Source organism: Hemitrygon akajei, chromosome 2, assembly GCF_048418815.1.
Source record: "Hemitrygon akajei chromosome 2, sHemAka1.3, whole genome shotgun sequence".
Taxonomy (NCBI): domain Eukaryota; kingdom Metazoa; phylum Chordata; class Chondrichthyes; order Myliobatiformes; family Dasyatidae; genus Hemitrygon; species Hemitrygon akajei.
This window is the reverse complement of record NC_133125.1, coordinates 100,112,956-100,140,914: the sequence shown is the minus strand read 5'-3', so window position 1 is coordinate 100,140,914 and position 27,959 is coordinate 100,112,956. Positions and strand designations below refer to the sequence as shown.

Sequence of the window (27,959 nt, the reverse complement as noted above, 5' to 3'; positions counted from 1 at the left end):
ATTTGCAATCTTCCAGTCTTCTGGAACCATTCCAGAATCTAGTGATTCTTGAAAGATCATTATTAATGCCTCCATAATCACTTCAGCCACCTCTAACAAATCCAAGATTACCTATCCTTCCTTAATCTGCACCTTTCTACAGCTTACATCATCACTCAGAAGCTTTTTGCTTGGAACAGAGGAAGAAAGAAAAGACCCAGATACTGGGCCTACAATTGTATAGTATCAATTCTATGAATTATGTAATGAAAGAAGAAAAAAATTTGAATACACTATTCCAAAAAGAACACAAGGTCCTGGACTCTCTGGGAAACAAATATAATGATCATAAATTTAGTGCAAAACATTTGACATTACTTTACAGCATCAAAAGAAGAGAGCACTGCAGACAAAACTAAAAGTACAAACGTAGAACTGAACATCTTAAGTACTGAGTAGTTTGCACATTCAAGTCACACCTGGCAAAGTTAGAATTTAGAATTCTGGATTCTGAAAAAAATAATTGTAACCCCAAGTGATTCAGGATCAGTTGTTACCAAGCTGTATGAGAAGTTATTAATTATTCATGCTACATCCGTTCTCAAACAGCCCATAATACAAGCAAATGACCAATCAATATTCTGCATCTTGTACTTCCAATCTTGTGGATAATATCACCTAGTTCCAAATATTCACCTAGCAATAATGCTCTATATTTAATCACTCTGAAATTCAGAATAAATGAGAATCCAACACAGCCTAACAGGTACATACAGAAGACCTTGGACTGTTTACTTTCTTTTCAAGATACTCTATTTTCACTTCAAAAAGAATTATTCCAGAATCATCTTAAACGGTTTCCCTTGTAAATGAGAAAAGAGCTCCTTACCTTTTTGAAAAAGTGTAGAATTTTCTAATACCATTCACTCCTTTGAAAATAGAAAGGTCACTCACAAACAGACTGACAACACCCTTTATGACACTTAGTAAAAAAAAAAGAATATACTGTTTTCCCTGATAATTTCCTACAAGTAAGTTCCTACAAGATAAATATGCAGGTTTTAATCTTACCATCGTGAAGCATCCATAGCAACAGCACTGTTGACAATGTTATCAAATCCACAAACTAAAATACACAATCCAAACCTAGATTAAACTAGCACTTGGTTATATGACAAAGCATATCCAATTATTTTGGAGAAGTAAATGATGCCAAACACACATAATCATATTAAAATGAACCAGTGCACAGTTTTCCCAGTGATGCAGCATACATTTCTGAATCTGAGGTTTCCATGGGTAGCTTGATTGTATTAACCATTTCAGTTGTTTCTCAGAATGACTGGTTCTTCTTTCTACGCCAACTCCACCTCTGTAGCCATTATGTATTATGCAAAATCTGTATAAGCTCACACAGATGGTGCAGGGGGTTGGGAGTTTCTACACTTCATATACTCCTGAATAAACTTTACAACCTGTCTTCCAGCCACTCCAATATTTTGAGTGATCACAGGATACAAGTCAACGGCATGGTAATTATTTCCCCATGAGGTTCTGAGAATATTCGAGGTATCTGCAGCTCAGATGACCGAAGAATGTGCTGGCAGTGGTGAATTCTGTGAATTTTGCCAATGGTGAAATACAATCTCCAAGATTTGGGATAAAATCCACATTTACTAACCTCTTGCCTTTGAACTTTCTTGTTTAAGGATGAGGAAGTTGGTGCAGATTCTGTGTTGTCTTGTATTTAATGCAATATTTATTCTCATGTGTTTCAGTATTATGTAAATGGAATTCAGCCTGCAAGCAGGTACAAAGCTCAGGATCGTCCGCATCCTGCAGCTCAATGATTGAAATTATATTCATGTAAATTTGGAACTAAAGGCATTGAAATTTGAAGTTTCCTTGTTTGTTTACTACATTAAGAGACTTGTTGGAAGTGAGATGCAACAATTTGCGATAACCCTTCTTAATGCTCCCCCCATGTTTAGACTTATCCTTATTCATAACTATTTTAAAACCTGAACTGTAACTACTGAATCATCAGCACCTAGTCAGGCTCATTTCCCAAGAGGTGCTTTAAAACCTTCCGGCTTAAGATGGTCCTGGAGAAGCACACCAACGACTTGCTGGTAGCAACCAAAACAAAAAGAAAAATTTACTGTATTAATCACACTTTTTCTTGGATATAATCACTGTAATCAACAGCCTGCAGCTGCCCTTTTGGGGCTGAGCTGTATGACCTGGCAGTTTTGCAGTGTGAACTGGTCTTGAAGGTGTAGGGTGGTTGTGGCGTGGCATGTATGGGCTGAATTGAGGTGGCAAGGCTTGGGCACAAGAGCGGCGATTGATCCAATGTTTCACCATCGCTGGAGCAGACTTTGAGACAATTCGATGCAACAGAACTGAGGAGAGGTGAGGTGATGCAGGGTCCAAGGGTATATCAAAGTGGCAGGGCCCAGGATTGAGAGCGAGGAAGACTGTTTGCACGATTTAAGTGCCTGGCCAGATTGTAAAGATCAGAGTGCTGGCTGGAAGCAAAGGATGGATCAGTGTTCAGCTCGCTGCTCTGTGAGATTTACTAGTCTCGGTGCTGAAGTGAGACTGTGGCCTACAACTAACGAGCACCTGGATTGGCTTCGGTGACGACTGGCTTTGTGGCCATGGACTCACTTTTGTGAACTTCAGTTCTGAAAGTTATTTGCTTACTTTTATTGTTGGCACTATTTTTTTTTCTGCACGTTGGGTGTTTGATGGTCTTTTTAAAAAAAACAGGTTCCATAGGATTTCTTTGTTTTGTGGCAGTTTGTAAAGAGATGACTCTCATGGTTGCATATATAGCATACATACATACATACTTTGAAAAAAAAGTACTTTGAACTTTTTAAAGAGGTTGGTTAGAGCAGTGGTCCCCAAACACTGAGCCGTGGACTGGTGGTTGGGGACCACTGGGTTAGAGCACAAATCAATGTCTGTCTCACATTTGCCTACCACCACAGCAAGTCAACAGTAGACATGATTTCTCTGGGTCTTCTCCCTGCTCTGGACCATCAGGAAAACAGGAACTCATAGGTCAGGCTTGCTGTTTGTTGACTACAGCTCAGCATTCAACACAATTATCCCTCACCGACCTTCAAAACAGGTGCAAATCAGGCCTGTGTGCTTAGCCCCTTGGTGACTATACACACAGCACCAATGTAGTCTTCAAATTTGTCGATGATTACACTGTTGTTGGACAAGTCTCAGGTGGTGATGAATCAGCTTACTGGAGTGAGATAGTTGATTGGTTTTGCAAAAACAACCTCTCATTCAACGTCACCAAAACTGAAGACTTGACTGTTGATTTTGGGAAGGGAAAAGAGGATCAATATACACCAATCTAAATTGGGGAGATCAGCAGTGGATGGTCAGCAGCTTTAAATTCCTGGGTGATACATATCAGATGACCAGTCCTGGGCCTTGCACATATATGTAATCATACAGAAAGTGCACTGGAGTCTTTACTTTCTTTAGGGGTTAAGGAGATTTGGATTGTCATCTAACACTCTTAACAATCTTTCACAGATGTACTGTTGAACATATCCTGACTGATTGCATCAGTCTGCTATAGCAACTCAAATGCTCAGGAAAGCAAAAAGTCCAATAAATATATCATGGGCACATTATTCTGCGCCATCTACAGGAAGTGCTGCCTCAAGAAGGCAACATCTATCAAAAATCCCCCACCATCCAAGCCATGCCATCTTTTCACAACTACCATTGAGTAAGAGATAGAAAAACCTGATGTCTCACACCACCAGGTTTTAGTACAGGTAATTCCCTTCAACTATTTGATTCTTGAAGGAATTGGCAAAATCCAAATCACTACAGTTTGGCAACACAAGAACCACTTTGCACCAAAAACGGACTTTGTTTTTGTTTTGTTTAAATTGCATTTTCTTGCAAAAATTGTATAATGTTTATATGAATACTGCTTATATGAATTTATGTTTTGTGATGCTACTGTACCTGTCTTCTGCTTATGACAATAATCTCAACTTGTCTATTTCCTTTTTGCCACATCCGTTGCTTTCCAGCTGTCTGGTACCTCAAGTGCAGCTAGCAAGGATTTAAAAATCCGGCTTTGCTTCCCATAGCAGCTTGGATACATTTAATCAGATCTAATTTTAAAATCTGCTAAGACATCTAATAACACATTCGTAATAAAAAAATATTTTCTTCTCTCCACTGTCCTAAATTGTCAAACTATAATCATAATAAAGACTTCATTTGCGACCTCTGGCTCTGCAACAGATTGTTCTTGTGGTCCCTCATGGAACCTAACTTCCATGATTATTTGCTTTGTGATTTTCCTTAATCTTATCTGCCAGTCAATTCCCCTTTGTCTTCCCAATTTCTTTTAAACTAGTTCCTTACTAAGTCTACTCGATAATGTTACACCTCAGATGTTTCCATATGCTTGCCTTTTTCCTCCCAAACACCAGCATCACTCCAGTCCTACTACTCCTTAGACTTCTTGTCCTTGCCATTCACACTTGTGGTTAACACGTCAGCCCTGAATTCTCACTCTTAAATGACTGGCATTTGTTGGATGTGCCTTAAAAGCAATTAGCTGACCCTGGTGCATTTTTGTCAGGCCCAAGCTTGCAATATTGAAATCAGCCTTTCCCCAGTTCATGACCTTAAATTCTGATCTATCCTTCCTCATCCATTTCAATTATCATCTTGACATTTAATATTATTGTTACTTTTGCCAGAACACCCACCAAACAACATTTCATCCATTTCCTTGGCTATATGCTTTAATATTAGATCCAATAGTGCCGCTTCAAGTAACAGTAGCTCAAATAGTTCTCATGGATACCCTTTAAACATACTCTTTATAAACATACTACTCAGGCCTTTCGTGCTGAGGTAATGCCAGTTAATACTGGGGAAATTGAATCTCCTATTATTCTCAAACCTCTGATTGTACTACACGTCTCCATCATTTGATCCACATTGTTAATACCAAGGATGAGGCACACATTCAATATGTGTAAATTCCAAAGAGAGAATATTCTCATTTGGTTTGCTAATTGTAGTCTTACATCTAAGGGAATGCTCAACAGTTAATGGTTCTGCCTATGAATGAGAAGCTGAAGCAAACATCTATCCTCATTCCCTTCATCCATCCAAAAGAGGTCTCATAACAAAACACAACTTGAAGAAAAAAAGCAAAAAATTCTATGCCTTTACAAAAACAAAACTGATATTGGTAGATATTTCTGATTATCAAACTTACCTGATGAAGGGAGTTTGCCATATTAAAATTTGCTGCCACATTTCCATATAGTAAAAACATTTCTACCCCATACTGCTCAAATCAAAGTTATCAAATCCTCTATAACTAAAGCTACATCCAAGAGGCACTGTGAAAAGCACCTTTATTTGCATCTTTTATATACAAGTTCAGTAGAGTCAGAGTAACACAACACAAACAGGCCGTTCGACTGATCTAGTCTATACCAGACTGTTGTTCTGCCTTGTCCCAGAAACCCGGATCATGGCCCTCCATACCCCCAACGCCTGTTCATGAACTCATCCAAACTTCTCTTAAATGTGGCAATCAAACCTGTATCCACCACTTTTGTGGCAGCTCATTCCACACTCGCACCACCTACAGGTTGCCCTTAATTATTTCATCTTTCACCCTTAACCTATAACCTCTGGTTCTAGTCTCAACCAACCTCAGTGGAAAAGGCGAGCTTGCATTAACCCTATTTATACCTTGCATAATTTTTATGTACCTCTATCAAACCACCCCCTCCTTCTCCTATGTCCCAGAGAATAATATACTAACCTATTCAACCTTTCCCTCCAATACAGACTCTCAAATCCTGGCAACACCTTTGTAAATTTTCTCTGTGCTCTTTCAGTTTTCTTGATATATTTTCTGCAGTAGATGAGAACTGCATACAATATTCCAAATTTAATCTCTCCAACATCTTATAAGACTTCAACATAACATCCAACTCTTGTACTCAATATTTTGATTTATGAAGGCCAATGCACCAAAAGCTCTTTTTATGACCCTACCTATCTGTGACATCACCTCTAAGGAATTATAGATATGTATTCCCAGATCCCTCTGTTCTACTGCACTCCTCAGTACCCTACCATTCATTCACTGTGTAAGTCTTATCTTTGTTTGTCCTCCCAAAGTTAAATGGTTATAAAGTGTAACACCTTACACTTGCCTGCATTAAATTCCATCTGCCATTTTTCCAGCCCATTTCACCAGCTAGTCCAGATCATGCTAAGCTTTCATAACCTTCCTCACTATCCACTATGCCCAGTCTTAATGTTATTTGCAAATATGCTGATCCAGTTTACCACTTTATCATCCAGATCTCTGATATAAATGACAAACAACAACAAATCCAGCACCAATCCCTGCAGCATACAGCTAGCCAAGGCCTCCTGTCAGAAAGACACCATCTAGTACCACTCTGGATTCCCCCACGAAGCCGATGTTGAATCCAATTTAGTACTTTATCCTGAATGCCAAGCCACTGAACCTCCTTGACCAACCTCCCTTGCGGGACTTTGTCAAGAGCCTTGCTAAAACCCATGTAGATGACGTTGACTACCTTTGCTTCATCAGCCTCCTTGTAAAACTATTAATTTAATAGCATTCAAATATGTAGCATAGACTCCAAAATATCTAATTATACAGAAATAGACAATTTCCATTATTTTATTGTTTCTTGATAAAAACCAATTTAATGCAAAAAATTTTAGGACACTTAAATATAAAATCAAATAAGTCAAAACTTACATGGTACTGTAATGACTGGAACATAAAAAATCTTCTCATTACACTTGCTTCCTTCACAACAACAGAAAAACACCTCAGGGCTCTCTTTTGTTTCGATACATTCACCCCTATAAAACAAAACAAAAGTATATGGAATGCTTGATATACGTTCAGTTAAGAAGTTACAATGGACCTCAAATTTAAATGGTGAAGTATGATTTAAATCTTTCAAAATTCAAGTGCACAAAAGGGTTTAACAAACAGAAGCTACATATTTAATAAGATTGAGTACAGTAATTAGGAATATGTGAAAGGGTTATCACATTTGACTAACTGAATAAATTGAGTACATGACCAACAAAGATAGGGGAGAATAAATTAATATGATGTATCTACTTTTTCCAGCAGGCTTTAAAGAATTTACACAAAGGTACTTGGAAATGGGGGTTATGTACTGGCATGAGATGGGAATTGTTTTAACCAGACAGAAAGCAAAGATTGAGAACAACCAGGTCTTTCTCAGGTTGGCAAACTGTAACTAATTGGGTACTATAGCGAACAAATGCATAGGCCCAGCTATATGAATCAATCATTCCATCAATCTCTACCTTCAATATACTCCGTGATGGAACCTCCACAATCACAGAATAACTATCTGTATTTACTCTGTCAATAAAAATTCTATAGGCTTTAGTGAGATGATTTCTCATTCTTCTAAACTCAAGAGCATAGGCCCAGCCAGCTAAATTCCTTATGGGAAAAAACACACTGTGTACAACTTTGATGCGACATGCAGGTTGTGGTATTACCATGCGCATTTTGCTCTTGCGCATACTTCTTGGTGGTAGAAGTGGTATGTTTGGAAGGTGGTATTGGAGCATTTGGGTGAATAACTGCAGTGCAATTTGTAGTAGGTATGGACTGCCACCACAGTGCAGTGGTATCAGACGGAATGAATGTTCAGGGAGATGGATAATGCACCAACCGATCAGCTACTTTGACTTGTATGCTGTCAAGCTTCTTTGAGAATTCTGGAATTGCACTCATCTATGCGACAGGAGGGTATTCCATCATGCTCCTGATTTGCACCTTGTAGATTATGGAAAGGAGCAGAGTTACTCAATGCAAGTTCTGGTCTGCTCTTGATGCCAGACTATTTCAAAAGCTGGTCTTGGACTTCTACATAATTGTCACCAAAAGGTACCAGTGGCGGGAGTTTTACAAAGGATAATACCATTGAATGTCAACGCAGTTGGTTGGATTCTCTTTTATTAGAGATGACTTTTTTCCCCCGACACTTCTGTAGCATGGATGTTGTAGTGCATATAATTAGCAGTCATGGGTTATGTGAGGAGAGTAGAAAAATTGAAAGCAAGACTGGATCAACCATGCTCTTATTGAACAATTAATTAGGTCCAAGGGGCTAACTAGCCTACTCTTTCTCTCTCTAAAACTGGGGTTCCCAACCTGGGGTCCATGGACCCCTTACTTAATGGTATTGGTCCATGACATTTAAAAAAAAAGGTGGGAAACCCTGCTCTGAAGTTTTTCTGCTGTTTTGCTGTATCTGAACACTAAGTTTAAGTGTTTGGTGTATATGGATACTCAGATCTCTTCAAATATCAAACACCTCTCAACTGCTCACCATTTCAAAATGCTCCATCTTTCCCTTTTCTCTCCATCAAAACTGGTAACTTTATTTTACCTCACATTAAATTCCATTTGCTGTGCCCTCATCCTACCTATATCCCACCAAAGCTCCTTCACATCTTCTTCTCATCTCATACTGTCACCAATCTTTTTATCATAAGTCTAGATCAGAATCTCGATGAGCAACACACACAAAATGCTGGAGTAACTCAGCAGGCCAGGCAACATCCATGGAAAAAAGTAGTCAACGTTTTGGCCGAAATCCTTTGGCAGCACTAGAGAAAAAAAGCTGAAAAGTGGATTTGAAACGCTGAGGGGATGGTGGGGGGGAGGGAGAAACACCAGGTGATAGGTGAAACTTAGAGGGGGAGGGATGAAGCAGAGCTAGGAAGTTGATTGGTGAAAAAGACAGAAGGTCATGGAAGAAAGAAAAAAAGGGGCAGGGGAAAGGAGTACCAGAGGGAGGTAATGGGCTGGCAAGGAGGTAACATGAGAGAGGGACAAGGGGATGGGAAATGAAGGGAGGGCAGGAGGCATTACTGGATGTTTTGAGCAATATAGGTTCATGCCATCGATGTTCGTGAATTTAGATGAATTAGTTTTGTGGTCTCTTTCATCACATCAAAGATAGAGATGGTCAATAGCTTGAGGTTCTGTACCAAGGTTTGCTGCATACCATGAATACCAACTTTCCAACCCAGAAGATCTATTTACCATCACTGTATTTTCTAACCAACAATTAATCCATAATTCACATCAGTACTGTATCCCATTCTGGCATGTTGATCCACGGTCTCCTTTACCGTCACAATGACACCACTTTCAGATTCGAGGAGCAACACCTTATATTTCATCTGGGTAGCCTCCAACCTGATGGCATACCACTAACTTACAGTAAACTCTTCTGCCTCCGTTTCTCCCTTTTTTCATTCACTATTCTGGTTCCCCTCCAACCTCTTCACTTCTCCTCACCTGCTTATCACCTCCCTCCGGTGCTCCTTCTCCTTCCCTTTCCACTCTCTTCTATCAGATTCCTCCTCCTTCAGCCCTTTACCTTTTCCACCTATTACCCACCCCCTCTTCTTACTTCGTCTTTACTCCCCCACCCACCTTCCCCCTCACCTGGTCTCAACTATCACCTGCCAGCTTGTACTTCTTCCCCTTCCTCTACCTTCTGGTCTGACTTCTTCTTTCTTCCTTTCCAATCCTGATAAAGTGCCTTGACCCGAAATGTCAGGCTGTTTAATCCCTCTCCACAGACACTGCCTGGCCTGCTGAGTTCCTCCAGCATCTTGTATGAGTTAATCTGGATTTCTAGCATTGTAGAATCTTTGTGTGTGCGTGCATGCTGAATATTACTGACTTTTCACCAATTCATATTGACTTTGTCTAGCCCCATTACAAGTTTTTTTTTAAAAAGTGTCCTGTTATCACTCCAGTATTAATTGATTTCAACAATTTCCCTACTTCTGATGTCAAGCTAACTAGCATGTACAAACCCCATTTCAAGAAAAGTTGGGATATTTTCCAAAATGCAATAAAAATAAAAATCTGTGATATGTTAATTCATGTGAACACTTATTTAACTGACAAAGGTACAAAGAAAAGATTTTCAATAGTTTTACTGACCAACTTAATTGTATTTTGTAAATATACACAAATTTAGAATTTGATGGCTGCAACACACTCAACAAAAGTTGGGACAGAGGCATGTTTACCATTGTGTTACATCACCTTTCCTTTTAATAACACTTTTTAATCGTTTTGGAACTGAGGATACTAATTGTAGTAGATTTGCAATTGGAAATTTTGTCCATTCTTGCTTGATATAAGACTTCAGCTGCTCAACAGTCCGTGGTCTCTGTTGTTTGATTCTCCTCTTCATGATGCGCCATACATTTTCAATAGGAGATAGATCTGGACTGGCAGCAGGCCAGTCAAGCACACGCACTCTGTGTCTACAAAGCCACGCTGTTGTAGCCCGTGCAGAATGTGGTCTGGCATTGTCCTGCTGAAATAAGCATGGACATCCCGGGAAGAGACGTTGCCTTGATGGCAACATATGTCTCTCTAAAATCCTAATATACGCCTCAGAGTCAATGGTACCTTCACATACATGCAACTCGCCCATGCCGTGGGCACTGATGCACCCCCATACCATCACAGTTGCTGGCTTCTGCACCTTTCGCTGATAACAATCAGGATGGTCGTTTTCATCTTTGGCACGGAGAACTCGAGGCCTGTTTTTTCCAAAAACTAGCTGAAATGTGGACTCATCTGACCACAGCACATGGTTCCACAGTCTTTCGGTCCATCTGAGATAAGCTCGGGCCCAGAGAACTCGCCAGCATTTCTGCATAGAGTTGATGTACGGCTTCCTCCTTGCGTAATACAGTTTCAAGTTGCATTTCTGGATGCAGCGACGGACTGTGTTAAGTGACAATGGTTTTCCGAAGTACTCCCAAGTCAGGTGGCTATTAATTGTCACAGTAGCATGACGGTTTCATAGGCAGTGCCGCCTGAGGGCTCGAAGATCACGCGCATTCAACAGTGGTTTCCGACCTTACCCTTTATGCACTGAGATGTCTCTGAATTCTCTGAATCTTTTCACAATATTATGTACTGTAGATGTTGAAAGGCCTAAATTCTCTGCAATCTTGCATTGGGAAATGTTCCTTTCGAACTGACTAACAATTCTCTCACGAATTTTGGCACAAAGGGGAGCCATGACCCATCCTTGCTTGCAAAGACTGAGCCTTTGATGGACACTACTTTTATACCCAGTCATGATACCTCACCTGCTACCAATTAGCCTGCTTAATGTGGAGTCTTCCAAACTGGTGTTACTTGAATATTCTGTGCACTTTACAATCTTATTTTAACTCTGTCCCAACTTTTGTTGAGTGTGTTGCAGCCATCAAATTCTACATTTGTGTATATTTACAAAATACAATTAAGTTGGTCAGTGAAACTATTGAAAATCTTTTCTTTGTACTTTTGTTAGTTAAATAAAGGTTCACGTGAATTAACATATCACAGATTTTTGTTTTTATTGCATTTTGGAAAATATCCCAACTTTTCTGGAAATGGGGTTTGTAGTTCTGAGTTTTTTTAAAATCCTTCTTCTTAAATAGAGGGATATAGAGTGATTATGCTTACTACCTTGTTAATCCATTCCAGAAATCTGTAATTTTTGAAGATGATAATCCATGCATTTCTATTTTTATTGTTCCTCCCCCTCCCCTTTCAAAAACTTGTAATGGAAATTATAAGCTCTTGGGGATTTCTCACTCAGTTCCATTAACTTCTCTGATACATTTTTTAAAACCAATTGTGATTTCTTTCAGCTTCCCATTCTCTCTAGATTTGTTTCTTTCTCCACCACTTCCAGATCATTTGTACTTTCTTCTGTGACTGATACAAAACAAACATTTAATTTCTATACCATTTCTTTCTTCCCCCCAATACAATTTCTTCAGAATCAGTCTGCAAGGTATCCATACTAACTTTTATTTTTTATTCCTTTTTACATAACCACAGAAAATTTAAAGGATTTTGTGAAAAAAAGATAGGAGTAACAATTTTTTGCCTACTTGTCATAGCAGTTCCAATCATCCAGCCAACAGCCTCCTTTTACAATTTCTACTGAACCAGAGTTGTTCTTCCAGGTGGCATAACAGTGTCCCCGTTTATCCTTTTCTTCAACACAGTTCTCAATCGCGGTGTTATTTGCTCGATCTTTATCCCTACTGGCGTTATAGATAATGCATACTTGCTTCTCGGTTCGACCAAGTATAGCACCTTAAAGAAAATTTTGGTTGGATTTATTAAAAATTGAAAAAAAATCCAATTTAAACATTTATATAAAAATTATATCAACAGCATATTGCACCAAATACTGTCTAAAAGAAAATTATGACAATTCAGGTAAAGAAGTGCACATTAGGTACAGTATTTTTTCCACTCAGATTGATTACACAATTACATGTGGAATGATTAAGCATAAATAACAATGATGAAAAAAATTGAATACAGTACACTAACATTTACAAAAGCAAATATAATTAATCAATGCTGTGGTAAATTGATTTATTATTGTCACATATATCGAGGTACTGTGAAAAATTTGTCTTGCATACTGTCCATAAAGACCAATTCATTACAATGGTGGATTCCGGTCGCACATGGTAAAAACAATACCAGAGTGCAGAATGAATTGTTACAATACAGAGAAACTGCAGTGCAGGTCAAGAATCTATTTTATTGTACCAAGGAAACATTCAGTAAGTAGTCTTATAAACAGCAGGACAGTAGCTATCTGAGTCTGGTGATGCATCCTTTCAGGCATTTGCATATTCTGCCTGGTAGGAAGGGGTATAAAAGAGTATGTTTAGGGTGGGTGGCATCTTTGATTATCCTGGTTGGACCAGGACAGGCTGTGTTTTTGTATAAATGGAATTCCTATTTCTGGTGCACCCCAAGTAGTTCATTATTTATATTACTCAAAACAAGATGTTAATTCAAATATGAACTCCCCACCTTGGTATGACAACAACTGAGGACTTGCAGCAATCGCTCTTTTTATTAGTACAGGAGCTCTCCAAACTGCTTTTTACAAAGAAAATCTGTTACATGCATAATTATGCAAAAGGAAGAATGATAAAGATGTGCAAGTAATTTGGCAGTAAGCTAAATGCCTAGAAAAAAGATCTATTGGGCACATATATCAGACTGGAAACCCAAATGAATTGGGAATGATTCTTTGATATAAAACTGTAAAAAAAAACGATGAACAACATTATTATGTGATTTCAAGTTTTAAATTGGTACGGCACGTACACATGGAGCCTCCATACCAGGCAGTGATGCGCAAATCTTTGGAGACACACCAAATGCTTCACAATTATATCATTGTGTTAGGCCCAAGATAGATTCTCCTAGAACTCCAAGAGACAATGGGAGATTATAGACTCAATCGCCATATGCACAACCCTTCTCACCACTGAGGACATCTACAAGAGGCAAAGACTCAAGAAGGCAGCATTCACTACAAAGGATCCTTATCATCTGGGACATACCCTCTTCTTATTACTGGTGGTCGAGGAGCCTGAAGACCCATACTCAGTGATTCAAAAGCAGTTTTTTCCCCCTCCAACATTAAGTTTCTGAATGGTCCACTAACCAAAGAACACTAGCTTGTTATTAATTCTCCCCCCCCCACAATAGAATTTTTGTAATTTATAGTAAATTTGTGTCTCTTTACTGTTCTTCTGCCACAAAACAAACTTCATGTCACACTTATCACCAATAATAAACCTAATTCTGATTATGTTCCTTTTATGGCATTTCTACCATCTGAATGAACAAATTGGGTTTATACCTGTGTATATGTGTTTATACCCATCTACTGCTTCCAGGTACAATAGAAGCACTGCACACCACAACTTGTCAAAGAGGTGTCATTCAAGTTCACAGATAATATATAGAAAATGAATGAGCCTTGCCTATTGCTTACTCTCACTGTGAATATACAGGTAGGTAAAGTTCCATCCACAATATAGAGGCTTTGTAAAGTGGTTGGGTCTTATGCAACAAAGTACTGATATACAGGGTGCTGGATTTAGGGTAGGAGAAAAGTGAGGGGAAGAAAAACTGACGTTGAAGCTTTGGCCTAGTCCTTACCAGCTGCAAAGAACTTTGTAATGAAACAAGGCAGGAAAAACAGCTGGAAATGCTAAAAGCAGGCAGAATATAATTGCAGAGAAAAAGAGTTAACATTACAGGTTGATGATCTTTCAACAAAACCCATCATAATTTACCACAGAAATTCAGCAGGGTCCCAAGTGCTAATGGTGGGCTGTAGGCAGTAAATCATGCAGTTCAGACAACAAATTCAGGTATTTTGTGTTTATTTACAGTGGTTGTGATCAAGTCCAGACAAGTACAAGCAATTTCACTTATCAATTAACAAAGACAAAAAAAAGTGGCCTTTTCTTCAAACACTGAAGAAAATAGAAGTAGGCCACCAGGACCCCAAAGGTTGCCCCACCATTTGATACAGAACATAGAAAATCTACAGAACATTACAGGCCCTTCGGACCATAATGCTGCTCCGACCATGTAACCTACTCTAGAATTTTCTAGAGTCTCTTAAAAGACCCTATTGTATCCGCCTCTACTACCTTGGTTGGCAGTGCATTCCACGCACCCACCATTCTCTGTATGATCATGGCTGGTCTCAGCTAGCCTCTTCCCATAATCGTCAATCTTTTATATATTCACTACCCAAAAGGAGCATGAGTATCCTTACTTTCTTAATGGATTAAACAGTTTGGGCACATCATCAACAAACTTCTATAGATTACTTACTGTTCAAAGTATCCTGATTGGTTGTGTTATGGTTTGGTACAGCAATTCAAATGTGCAAGAGCACATGATGCCAAGCAGAATAATGGATCCAGCACAATCCATGATAGGCAGAATCCTCTCCACCAGCAGCAGTATCTACATGAGGTGTTGCCTTGAGAAAGTACCATCTATCATGAAAAATCCCCACCATCCAGCCCATGCCATCTCTCACAGCTACCATTTCAATCAAACATCAGACCATAAGACAGGAGTAGAAGTAGACCATTTGACCTGTTGAGAATGCATTGCTGATTTTCCCCCCTCAATCCCTTCCTCCTGCCTCCTCTCCCTGTAAACTTCAATATCCTTACTATTCAAGAACCTATCAAGATCTGCTTTAAATATATCCAATGATTTGACATCCACAGCTGTCTGTGGCAATGAATTCCATAGATTCATCACCCACTAAAGAAATTTCTCCTCATCTCAGTTCTAAAGGGGTATACTTCTATTTTGAAACTGAGCTCCATTGTTCTAGCCTTGCCTTCTAATATATAGGTGTATACACTTCAGGCTTAAAATGACCAATCCCTTAATCTGTAGTCTTGTTCCATTCTTCGTGATTTGATCAGTGACAGTATCTCAACATCTTCCCCAACAAATTCCCTTAGTATCTTGTATGCTTAAGCAAGGTAACCCCCTCAAACCTCTATACTACAAGGAATGCAAACCCAAACTGATTAGCCTCTTTTATTGGACAACCATACTCACTGTAGAAACAAGTTTTTTTAGCCAAAAGGACCAAACTTGTGCAGAGTATTCCAGGTGTGGCCTCATCAAAACCATGTACAACTGTAACAAAATTTCTCCATTCTTAAACGCGATACCTTCACAACAAAGGCCAAAGTGCTATTACCTTTCTTAACTATTTCCAAACCAACAAGCCATGCCACCCAACAACTTAACTTTTTAAACACTGGCCCAATCACAATGACTAATTAACCAACTAACCAGTGTTTCTTTGGATTGTGGGAGAAAAACTGGAGCACCCAGAGGAAACCCATGCAGCCACGGGGAGAATGTAGTAACTCCTTAAAGATGCTGTCAGAAAGAAACTCTGAACCCTTGACACCAAGCTGTAATAGTGTTGCATTAATCACTATGCTACATGATGCCTCTGAACCTCATTTGTTTAGAACCTATCTCTATTTAGATAATAATCACCCAGGAGAAATCCAGTCACAGGGAGAATATCCAAAATGCACACAAGACAGTACCTCTTCTAGCCATTGTGCTAGTATTCTGTTAGCCTTTCTGATTATTTTACATGCTTGGCTATCCATTTTTAAGGAATTTATACAGATGTACCAACCCCAACCCCCATCTTTTGAGTCTCCACATCATGTAGTTTCTTTGCACTCTTCTATTATTACTGGAAGCAGTTGAGGTAATAAGTAATGTTTAAGGCAGACTCTATACACATGAAAGAGAAATAAATTGAACGATATGCTAATTGAGTTTGATTGGAATTATAAGCAGAATATTATTGTAGTGACGGACTGGTCGACCCTATAGGCCAGTTTTGTGTTGCATATCTGATGCAAATTTTTTTTGAATGGACTAAAGTCATATATAATTTAAATTTCTAATTAGCATGAACACATTCTATAGTTGCCACATTTTTTCATTTGCTTCTAGAGTAAAGCACAGGGAAACAAAGCACAAAAACATCTTGGACCAATGGTCCACCCTCAGATGACTTCAGAGAGAACAGCTTGTTATTTGCGAAATGCCTAGAGGAATTCACAGGAATACTATATAAAAAAAATAACAAACACAGTTTCCAAACTTAATTAGCCTGAAGGGCTAGCAACTAGTCCATGATGTTCCGGTATTCGAGGGAAATGGGGATAATTCTGGAAACTACAGATCAGTGATTCTCACAGGCACTTGTACGGAAGGTACTGGAGAGGGTTTATAAGCATTGGAAAACATGGCCTAATTAGGGACTCAACATGGTTTTATGTGGGACAAGTCAGATTTTACTAACTTACATTGAGTTTTTCCAAAGCCATGAATGATGAAGGGAGAACTGTAGGCATATCTACATGGATTTCAGTAAGGTGCTGGTCAAGGCCCAACATTCAAAAGATCAAGGTACACTGGAACCACAGTGTCTTGGCTACTTTGGCACAGATTTGGCTGTCTTATAGAAGGCTGAAGGTAGTGGTCAATGGGACTTATTCTGGCTGGAGGTCTATGAGAAGTGGTATTTCACAGGAATCCATATTGCGACTTCTGCTTTTTGCCATGATACAAATGACTTTTATATGGATATGGATGTGGATGGGTAGGTTGGCAAGCTTACAAATGATACTTATTGGTGGCACTGTTGATGTTGTAGAAGATTGCCAGAGGATAGCTGGTTATAGACCAGTTGTAACATAGGTGGTAAAATAGCAGGTGGAGTTTAATCTGGCTAAGTGTTGCACTTTGTGAGATTAAATGTTAATGACAATACCCATTAACAGTCTGGTGTACAGAAGAACCTCGGGGTTCAAGTTCATAGCTCCCTGAGAGTGGCAACACAGGTTGGCAAGGTGTACTGTACACATCCCTATATTATCCAATACATTGAGTTCAAGAATCAGGAAGTTACGTTGCAGCTTTATAAAACTCTGGTCAATCTGCGTCTGCAGTATCGCATTCAATTCTGGATGCCCCATTATGGGGAAGATGTTGAGGCTTTAAGAGGCTCACGTGCCCATCTAAGAATGCGCAGAGAATAAGATCATAAGACATAGGAGCAGAATTACACCATTCAGCCCATCCAAAGCTGTTCTACCATTCAATCATGGCCGATTTACTTTCCCTCTCAATGCCATTCTCTTGCCTTCTCCCCATAACCTTTGAAGCCCTTGCTACTCAAGAAGCTATCAACCTATGCCTTAATTATGCCCAATGACTTGGTCTCCACAGCCATCTGTGGCAGTGGACTCCAGATTCACCACCCTCTGGCTGGTGCAGTTCCTTCTTGTCTCTGTTCTGAAGGGACATCCTTCTACTGAGGCTGTGCCTTCTCATACACTAACTGGAACACCCTCCATATCCATTCCATCTTGACCTTTCAAGAATTGAAGGGTATAAATATAACATAGCAGAAGGGATTCATTTAGTTATGCATTGAATTACCAGTTTAACCAGTTTAGCATGATATCATGGGCCGAGGAGCCTGCTCCTGCTCTATATTGTTCCATGTTCTAGATTCTAAAATCTAAGTGCTAGAGAATGAGGTTTCTGGGCAAACGTATCAAAGAGATAGATCTAAGAAAGAGGTAAATGAAGGAATGACAAAACCTATAATATGAGGAACATGATTAAGTAAACAGGGAGGAAGAAGGCCAAAGAGATATCTGGAAAAGAGAATGAGCATTAAAAAGCATCAAAGTATACCTTGATACAACTTGCAAGCTCATGAGCATATGGGTGCAGCAAGTCACAAGAACCAGAGTCTTTGAAGAAACTCAAGATATTGAAGGAGTATGAATATGTGAAACCAAATGGAAATCTATATTAAAAACAGTCAAATCTACTGATAACGAAGATTGAGTGATAGGCTCAGCAGCAGAAGAGATGGACTAGGGCCTAAGCAGAACTGCATTGATTATTGTAAAATAATAAAAATCACATTAGAATGTAAATTGCATGGGAGCCATTCTGTAATTAGCATCATGATGCTAGTCACAGAACACTGGAACACAACCAAACTTTCAATATATTGCACAATAACTTATTTTCATTTAGAAGTTGTGCAACTTGCAGCATGCATAAATCATCCAGACAGAAATTGTTTTCAGACAGTCATGATTATATTTTATGATTAATTACATCCACTAGAATATGCTTAAAATTTTGAACCAACTTTGTTGATACATGTTCAATATAACCCACATTCATTCTCTGTAGTTATAATTTTACACATCCCCCACATTCCCTTAAATTGAAAGGCAAATTCAACAAGAGAAATAGTAAATTAATTTTCCTAAGTTATTATTCAATCTGCTTCTATTAATCATTCAGGCTGTATACCCTCAGATGGCAATACATATTGTGGAAGGAAATAGAACAGTTGCCCTTTAGTTACTGCTATAGGAAATCCCTTCATTCCTAATCCTATACCAGATATTTAATGGGATTCCAAACACTTTAATGTTAGCATTTATTAGTCAGTATTAATTAGATCTCAGTAGATAAAACTTAACTGCATTGCTTGTTAAATATGTTAATCTGAAATAATGATTGTGGATTCAAGACCCACTCTAGATAATTGAGCACAAAAAGTAATACATCATGTTAATGCCGGCTTTTGGACAAGACAATGAGGCATAACTATCCCTCAATAATTATCACCCAAGACTACCTGACCATCACTGTACCACTGTTTATGAGTTGCTGTGGAAAGATTCAACGCTATAGTTCCTACATTTCAAGTGATAGCACTTTATCTAGCATTTCACTGGCTGCAAGGGATTTGGAATGTCACAAGACTGTGAATACACTGTATAAAACTGCAAGCCTTTCCTTCCTTTCTATTATTTGTTTTTACTGCCACATTCTGGTTTAAAACACTTAACATTTCATTCCCAAAATTTTCATTGATGCTGCTTTGTTCAGCTGATGCATCTGTAACTTTAGAGTATGACTAATCCTGTGTGCCAAGATCAATAAGGCAGAGCAAATATTAATGCACAAGTGCTACTGAAACCAGTATTAAACAAAGACATATAGCTTCGCAACAGATACCGAAATTCAACTATTTTCAATATACAGGAATATTAATGTCTTCTGTACTAATTCAACCACCAAAGCAAAAACAGTGTAGTGGTTAGCGCAAAGCAATTACAACTCAAGTCATCGAAGTTCAGAGTTCAATTCCTATGCTGCCTGTCAGTAGTTTGTACATCTTTCCCATGAGTTTCCTCTAGGTGCTCCAGTTTCCTCCCACCTTCCAAAGATGCACTGATTAGTAGGTTATTTGGTTATTGTAAATTACACTGTGAATGGGCTAGGGTTAAATAGGTGGATTGCTGGGCAGCATGGCAGAAGGGCCTGCTCTGCGCTGTACAAATGAATCAACAAATAACATAGAAAACAATTAGAATGAGCAGATAAAACAAGGCAGGGTTATTTAATAATGATTACATTCGAGAGACTGCAAAGCTACAAATGAAAAATCATTGCATCAAGTTATGGAACAGATGTATAGACTAAAAACCATGAATAAGGTGATTTTTAGGACTTAAGGAGGACATTTCTGTATAGAAATGGATTTCAAAGAATAGAATCGAAACGAGTGCAGGCATGAACTAAATTAAGAGGCAAGGTCTAAGGAAGGAAATGTTCAAACCTGCAGAATGTTCCTAAGAGAGGAAAATACAAGATAATGAATCTACAAATCTCATTTGGTTAAAGAAGGGGTTAAATTCCTAAAGAGCATTTATTACTTGAAAATTCCTGTCAGACAGTTCTCAACTTTCACATGAGATACTCATTGCTGTAAGCCAGAAGGTAATCAATCCTCTCCCAATAAAGATGCAGTGAATTAAAAGCAAGCCACAATGGTTTTGACAAGACCAAATACAAAAGATAAAATGTACAAGTCAATTATCCAACTGCCATTTTTGCCAAATTTATTAAAAATAGACTATCAAGAATGCTTTCCCATTTTAGTACTCACTTGTGTTTAAGGACAGTCTCCAAACACGTTCCTTATTTTTTATATTGTAGAAAAGTAAACTTTGGAAACCAGTGTCGTTCAAACAATGTGAGATGCGCCACCAATCGTGATCTTTGTAAAACATAGCACTAAAGCATAGATGCAGATAAAATCTATAAAACACATGTTCAAATCTGAAGTTTAACTAACATAATCTTTGCAATGGTTGATGGCTATAACCAAATTTAAAAGACTGCATACTCAACAAGACATACCTCAAAGTAAAATTATTATCAAAGTACATATATGTCACCATATTCTACCTAGAAATTCATTTTCTTGTAGGCATTCACAGCAACAGAAACACAACAGAATCAATGAAAAACTGCACACAAAGACAGACAACTTATCTGCACAAAACAAATTGTGCAAGTACAAAAAAGAGAAAAATGTAATAATAAATAATACAGAAAATATGAGCTGCAGATATGCTTAGCCCAAAATGATTTTGTTTCTGCACAAAGATAATCTATATATAGATTAAAATAAATTAATCAAACACTAAATAATTGAGCAACCATTAACAAGGCAAAATAACCTAATGGCTGAGCCATTTAAAAAGTGGGAGGTGGTTAACAATTAGCATCTAAACAAAGTGAAATTGATGCTAAACTCTTATGTCACCTGCTGATATCAAGGATAGGATTGTAACATAAAACATGCATCACAAATCTAATTGCTCTGGCACTGCTTGGATGAACTTTTTTTTGGTTTATTCACATACAACTTGTTACTTGTAAAGCTTTTATGGAACAAAACTGACTTGCCCAAAAGTTCCACTGTGAATTGGAGAACATACCGTAGATTCCGTACTACAGAGCGCACCTGATTAAAAGCCGCAGGCTCTAATTTTAGAAAGAAAATCAATTTTGTACTTGTACAAGCCGCACCGGATTTTAAGCCGCACTGGATTTTAGGTCGCACCGGATTTTAGGACGCAGGTGTCCCACGTTGTAATATGAGATATTTACACAGAAAGATATTACACGTGAGGATTTTTTAACTTTTAATTAAATCCATATGGTAACATAAACAAATACATATTGCAAATGCTTTTTTTCGAACCGTGCCTGTAACGCGGCTACTTTTAAATATACATACGTATCGGTAACACACAAATTACGTTGCGTATACTTTTTTACTGAACAGTGCACGAACAACATTCCAATATCTCCTAACGACTGGTAAAAAAATATATATACTGCAGCCTACCAGGAAAAGTTATTGATCGCCTTTAACTTAAAAGCAGCGTTCTTGCGCGGGTCTAATGCGCTCCCCCCACCTTTCCGTTTATCACAAACCGGTATTTCCCACAAGACACGGCGAAACCGGATGTGACGTCATAGCATCCCGGGATGTAGTACAGAAAACAAATATAGTTAAAACACTTCTAACTTTAACTAGAAAATACTAACAAATGAATTACTAAGCGAAAATATTATAAACTAAATAACTGCCATAAAGGCAACACAATGCTTTTCTTCGAGTGTTTTCCATGTTGATGAGGGTGAGTACAAATGACTGATTTACAATAATTTAATTGTGAAAGTGCGCTTGATTTATCGTACAATTTCATTGGACCTCTGTGAACTACTCATCAATTTTATTGGTCTACTGTCACGAGGCAAAATGTTTTTGGCGGCATGAAAAAAAAACATGCATTAGCCGCACCGTAGTAAAAGCCGCAGTGTTCAAAGCGTGGGAAAAAAGTAGCGGCTTATAATCCGACATCTACGGTAATTTTAAAATAAAGATTAATGCTCTTGTGAAGGATTTCAACTCAATATTTTAAGTATGCCCCAGTTCAGTACTTCAGGTACTATCTGCTTAGAAAAAAATTAGCCTGTGAAAACTGGTCCTTTATAGGATATAAGAAGATGCTGTCTTTAATAATGATTTATGTCTAATATGCCACTACTGCAAGTTACTTGATTAACTAGGACGAGCTAATCTCTATACAATAGACAGGAATGCAGGTATAATTTGTTATAGTTTTCCTTTTCTGGTTCAATTAGTGCAAAGCACTTTTAACGGCTGGGGATCCAACTCTAGCAATACTGCAATAACTATTCTACGTATTGTTCCTTGTCCCTATATAACAAGGAAACTGGTAAAAAGATTAGAAGACACATGAGATTCTGCAGATGCCGGAAATCTTGAACAATACACAAAATGCTGTTGGGAAGGAACTCAGCAGGTCAGGTAGTATATATGGAAGGAAATGAAAGGTTACCTTTCTCTAGGTCCTCCCCTTTGTTTTCCCCTCATTATAGAGGCTCTCATCCTTTTTCTTCCCCTCCTCCCCCCCCCCCCATGATCTGCTCACCTCCCTCTGGCTCCCACGTCCTTCCCTTTATTCCATGGTCTACTGCCCTCTCCTTATCAGATTCCTTCTTCTTCAGCCCTTTACATCTTACATCTATCATCGTCTAACAAGTCACATCATTTCCTTTCATCACCACTCCCACACACATCTACCTTTCCCTATCACCTACCGGCCGGTGCTCCTATCTACAACTTTATTCTGGCTTCTGTCCCCTTCATTTCCATTTCTGAGGAAGTCTTGGCCCGAAAGCTCAATTGCTCATCTCCCTCCATAGAAGGCGGCAGCTACTAATTCTACCTGCCCCATACCTTTTACCAAACTCAACCCCCGCTCTCACACCCCAAATCTGCAGGGTGTCAAATGGGGTTACGGGCAAATGCTTTAGATATTTGTTGTAGAATGACCGGTACAATAAGGTCACCTGCAATCCAGTATCGAGAACAGCTTTTGTGTAAACTCCCTCTATCCGTAGGCACACACTGGCACGGGGTCTGTTGTTTGTGATGTACATCAAAGATTTGGATGAAAATGTGGATGAGCAAGTTTGCAGCTGACAACAAAATTGGTGGAGTGGTGGACGGTGTTAAGGACAATCAAAATATACAGTTACAGATGTGGGCAGATGGAGTATAATCTGGGCATGTGTTAAGCGTTGCACTTTGGGAGAGCAAATGAAAAGAGAAAGTAGACAGTTAATGATAGACTCCTTAACATCATTTAGATACAGAAGGATCTTGAGGTCCAGGTCCATAGTTCACTAAAAATGGCTACACAACTAGAAGGTTGTAAATACTTGCCTCCATTGATGGGAGTGTTGCTATAAGAATAAGGAAGTCATGCTGGAGTTAAACTTTAGTCTGCCTGCATTTGGAATATTGTATCCAGTTCCAGTCATCCCATTATAGGAAGGATGTGGAGAACGTGCTCAGGAGTTTTACTGGGATGCTGCCTAAGGAAGATGATTTGAGTTACAAAGGCAGGTTGGACAACCTTGGGTTGTTCTCCTTGGAAGAGAGGCTAAAGGGAGACCTGATAGAGGTTTTCAAAATTATAAAAGCAATAGATAGATCAGACAGTCAGAATCTGTTCCCCAGTGAGTAAATATCAGAACCAAAGGACATTCTTCTCAGGTTAGAGGCAATGTTTAGTTTTTCCTCTAGAAACAGAGTGATGGGTGCTTGGAATAGCTTACTGTATTAGTACTGGAAGCAGTCAGTTTAGTGATGTTTGAGAGGCTTTTAGATGGACACATAAATATGAAAGGATTGGAGGGATATGGATGATATACAGAAGGATATCAACATAATTTTCAATATTGTGGGCTAATTGGCCCATCATGTGCTGTACTGTTCTATGAACACTTTTTAAACACCTTGAACTTCAAGGCTGAAGGCCAACAACCACATCTCTTCCACCCCACCACTCAACATAGACATAATTGGCTAAATGAGTTTCTTCCGTACTACAGATTTCTAAAGTGTTATGTTCAATGGACTTTCAACTGGATATACCTGGTAAACATTGCATGGTATCCGACCAGAAAGGGGGAAATCCTTAGCAAATGCTTCTTCTACACTCAGAAGTATACGCCCCTATGAAAACATGATTATAGACTACATACTTATGAATGCAACTGATTTTCTGTTCTGGAATTTTGAAAATGCCAGATAAAATCTTACCAGAAATTATTCCCCTAGTTCAGGACAGTCTTCACTAGCAGTACTCAATTAGATTTAGTTTAAAACGTCTCAAGTAATGGATGTGGGAGGGTATCAAAGTCTTCTAGCATTCCATTACACAAGACACAGAGAGACGAATTTGCTACCTACGACATTTAGCCTGGTACCAAGTTTCCTATTCCTCACAGCGTTTCCTAATCTCCAGTGTTCCCACAGCCCTCAAGCAAATAATAAGATACCACTACTTTTCCTAGTTCAAAAATAGTGATTACTATTTGAAACATGATTTAAATTGCATTTAATCATTATTGTACGATTCAAGATTCTTGGTCGCAGGAAAAACAAACACCTAATGCAAAATTTGGAACAAACAGCCTTTCATTTCATGTGCACTAATGGGAAAAAAAACACTAATAGAATCATACAACACTACAGCACAGAAACAGGCCCTTTGGCCCATCTACTCCATGCCAAGCTATTAATCTGCTAGTCCCATTGACCTGCACCCAAACCACAGTCCTCCATACTCCTCCTATCCAACCATGTATCTATCTAAACTTCTCCACCACTTCCCACTGGCAGCTCGTTCCACACTCTCACCACCCTCTCAGTGAAGAAATTCCCCCTCATGCCCCCATCAACATTTCACCTTTCACCCTTAACCGATGACCTCTAACTCTAGTCTCACCCACCTCAGTGGAAAAAGCCTGCTTGCACTTACCCAATATGTACCCCTCATAATTTTGTACACCTTTATCAAATCTGCCCTCAATCTTCTATGCTCTAGGGAGCAATTCAAACTGATGTCACTTACTGCTTAGTGTAATATACCAAGTGACTGCATGCCTAAGGCATCTTTAATTTGCATTTTAAATGAACAGTTCAGCATAGGCCACCCAAAAGCACAGATATCTCAATTTAACATGCTGAGCCTTCTCAAAACCAAAACAGAACTGGGAAACTCACTCAGTCGCCTAACTCTGCTAAATCCTCTTGATCTTGTGAACCTTGCTGCACTTTCTTCAATGCCAATATATTTTGCACTATCCTGCAGAGCACGATTGCAGTGCATTTGGTCCTTAAATCCAAATATGACTGCTACAGTTTAAAAAAGACATACCATGAATCTGGCACAAGCTCTTGCTTCTACTCACACTTTCACAGCAGTGAAACAGTGATCTCATTGCAGTTTCCATCACATCAAAAAGTAGGTGATGACAGAGACTTTAGCATCTGGTCTGTCAACACAAGGAGCAGCCACTGCTAATCGTTTGTAATGGCCCACACTCACTGTGTCACTCTGGGAGCAGCCCTATGCTTACACCCAAGCTCCAAGTAGCTGTATCTTGTCACAGTCACCCAAACCTCACAGGCACTGAATGCAAATTCATTCATCAGAATCAGAATCAGGTTTATTATCACTAGCATGTGACGTGAAATTTGTTAACTCAGCAGCAGCAGTTCAGTGCAATACATAATCTGGCGGAGAGAGAAAAAAAATAAATAGGATTTTAAAATAATAATAAATAAACAAGTTATTTACATATATTGAATATTTTTTTAAAATATGCAAAAGTAGAAATACTGTATATTAAAATTAAAGTGAGGTCGTGTCCAAAGATTCAATGTCCATTTAGGAATTGGCAGTAGGGAAGAAGCTGTTCCTGAATCACTGAGTGTGTGCCTTCAGGCTTCTGTATCTCCTACCTGATGGTAACAGTGAGAAAAGGGCATGCCCTGGATGCTGGAGGTCCTTAATAATGGACACAGTGGTCCGAAGATGTCCTGGGTACTTTGTAGGCTAGTACCCAAGATGGAGCTGACTAGATTTACAACCTTCTGCAGCTTCTTTCGATCCCGTGCAGTCGCCCCTCCATACCAGACAGTGGTGCAACCTGTCAGAATGCTCTCCAGAGTACAACTATAGAAGTTTTGGAGTGTATTTGTTGACATGCCAAATCTCTTCAAACTCCTAATGAAGTATAGCCGCTGTCTTGCCTTCTTTATAACTACATTGATATGTTGGAACCAGGTTAGATCCTCAGAGATCTTGACACCCAAGATCTTGATGCTGCTCACTCTCTCCACTTTTGATCCCTCCGAGGATTAGTATGTGTTCCTTCATCTTACTCTTCCTGAATTCCATAATCAGCTCTTTCATCTTACTAACGTTGAGTGCCAGGTTGTTGCTGCAGCACCACTCCACTAGTTGGCATATCTCAGTCCTGTATGCCCTCTAGTCATCACTTGCGATTCTACCAAAAATGGTTGTCTCATCAGCAAATTTATAGATGGTATTTGAGCTATGCTTATCCACACAGTCATGTGTATATAGAGAGTAGCCCAGTGGGCTAAGCACACACCTCTGAGGTGCGCCAGTGTTGATCGTCAGTGAGGAGAATATCTTATCACCAATCCACAGAGATTCTGGTCTTCCGGTTAGGAAGTAGAGGATCCAATTGCAGAGGGAGGTACAGAGGCCCAGGTTCTGCATGATGGTATTAAATGCTGAGCTACAGTCAATGAACAACATCCTGATGTAGGTGTTTGTGTTGTCCAGGTAGTCTAAAGCTGTGTGGAGAGCCATTGAGATTGCGTTTGCCGTTGACCTATTGTGGCAATAGGCAAATTGCAATGGGTCCAGGTCCTTGCTGAGGCAGAAGTTCAGTCTAGTCATGACCAATCTCTCAAAGCATTTCATCACTGTTGATGTGAGTGCTACCAGGCGATAGTCATTTAAGCAGCCCACATTATTCTTCTTAGGCATGGGTATAATTGTTGCCTTTTTGAAGCAAGTGGGAACTTCCACCCATAGCAATGAGAGGTTGAAAATGTCCTTGAATACTCCCACTAGTTGGTTGGCACACGTTTTCAGAGCTTTACTGGATACTCCATCGGGACTTTCCTCCTTGCGCAGGTTCAGTCTCTTTAAAGACAGCTTAACATCGGCCTCTGAGACGGAGATCACAAGGTCACCAGATGCAGCAGGGATCTTCACAGCTGTAGTTGTGTTCTCCCTTTCAAAGTGTGCATAGAACGCGTTGAGTTCATCTGGTAGTGAAGCATCGCTGCCATTCATGTTATTGGGTTTGGCTTTGTAGGAAGTAATGTCTTGCAGACCCTGCCAGAGTTGCCGTGCATCCGATGTCACCTCCAAATTTGTTTGAAATTGTCTCTTCACCCTTGAAATAGTCCTCTGCAAACCACACCTGGTTTTCTAGTACAGGCCTGGTTGCCAGACTTGAATGCCACAGATCTAGTGTTCCGCAGATGATGTACCTCCTGGTTCATCCACGGCTTTTGGTTTGGGAATGTACAGTAAGTCACTGTGGGTACACACTCATCCACGCAGGTTTTAATGAAGTTGGTAACAACTGCAGCATACTCATCCAGGTTGGAAGA

General features: G+C 39.2%; 1 protein-coding gene across 2 annotated transcripts in view; it reads right to left on the bottom strand.

Moving 5' to 3' along the window:
- The window catches only part of acvr2aa (activin A receptor type 2Aa), a 145,106-nt gene that overhangs the window by 45,459 nt on the left and 71,688 nt on the right, over window positions 1-27,959 (bottom strand). For both annotated transcript variants that reach the window (XM_073026022.1, XM_073026030.1), the window contains exons 2-3: window positions 12,022-12,229; window positions 6,800-6,906 (exon numbers count right to left, since the gene is read on the bottom strand). In XM_073026022.1, the coding sequence (XP_072882123.1) occupies window positions 6,800-6,906; window positions 12,022-12,229 (315 nt within the window). The remainder of the gene's footprint in view (window positions 1-6,799; window positions 6,907-12,021; window positions 12,230-27,959) is intronic.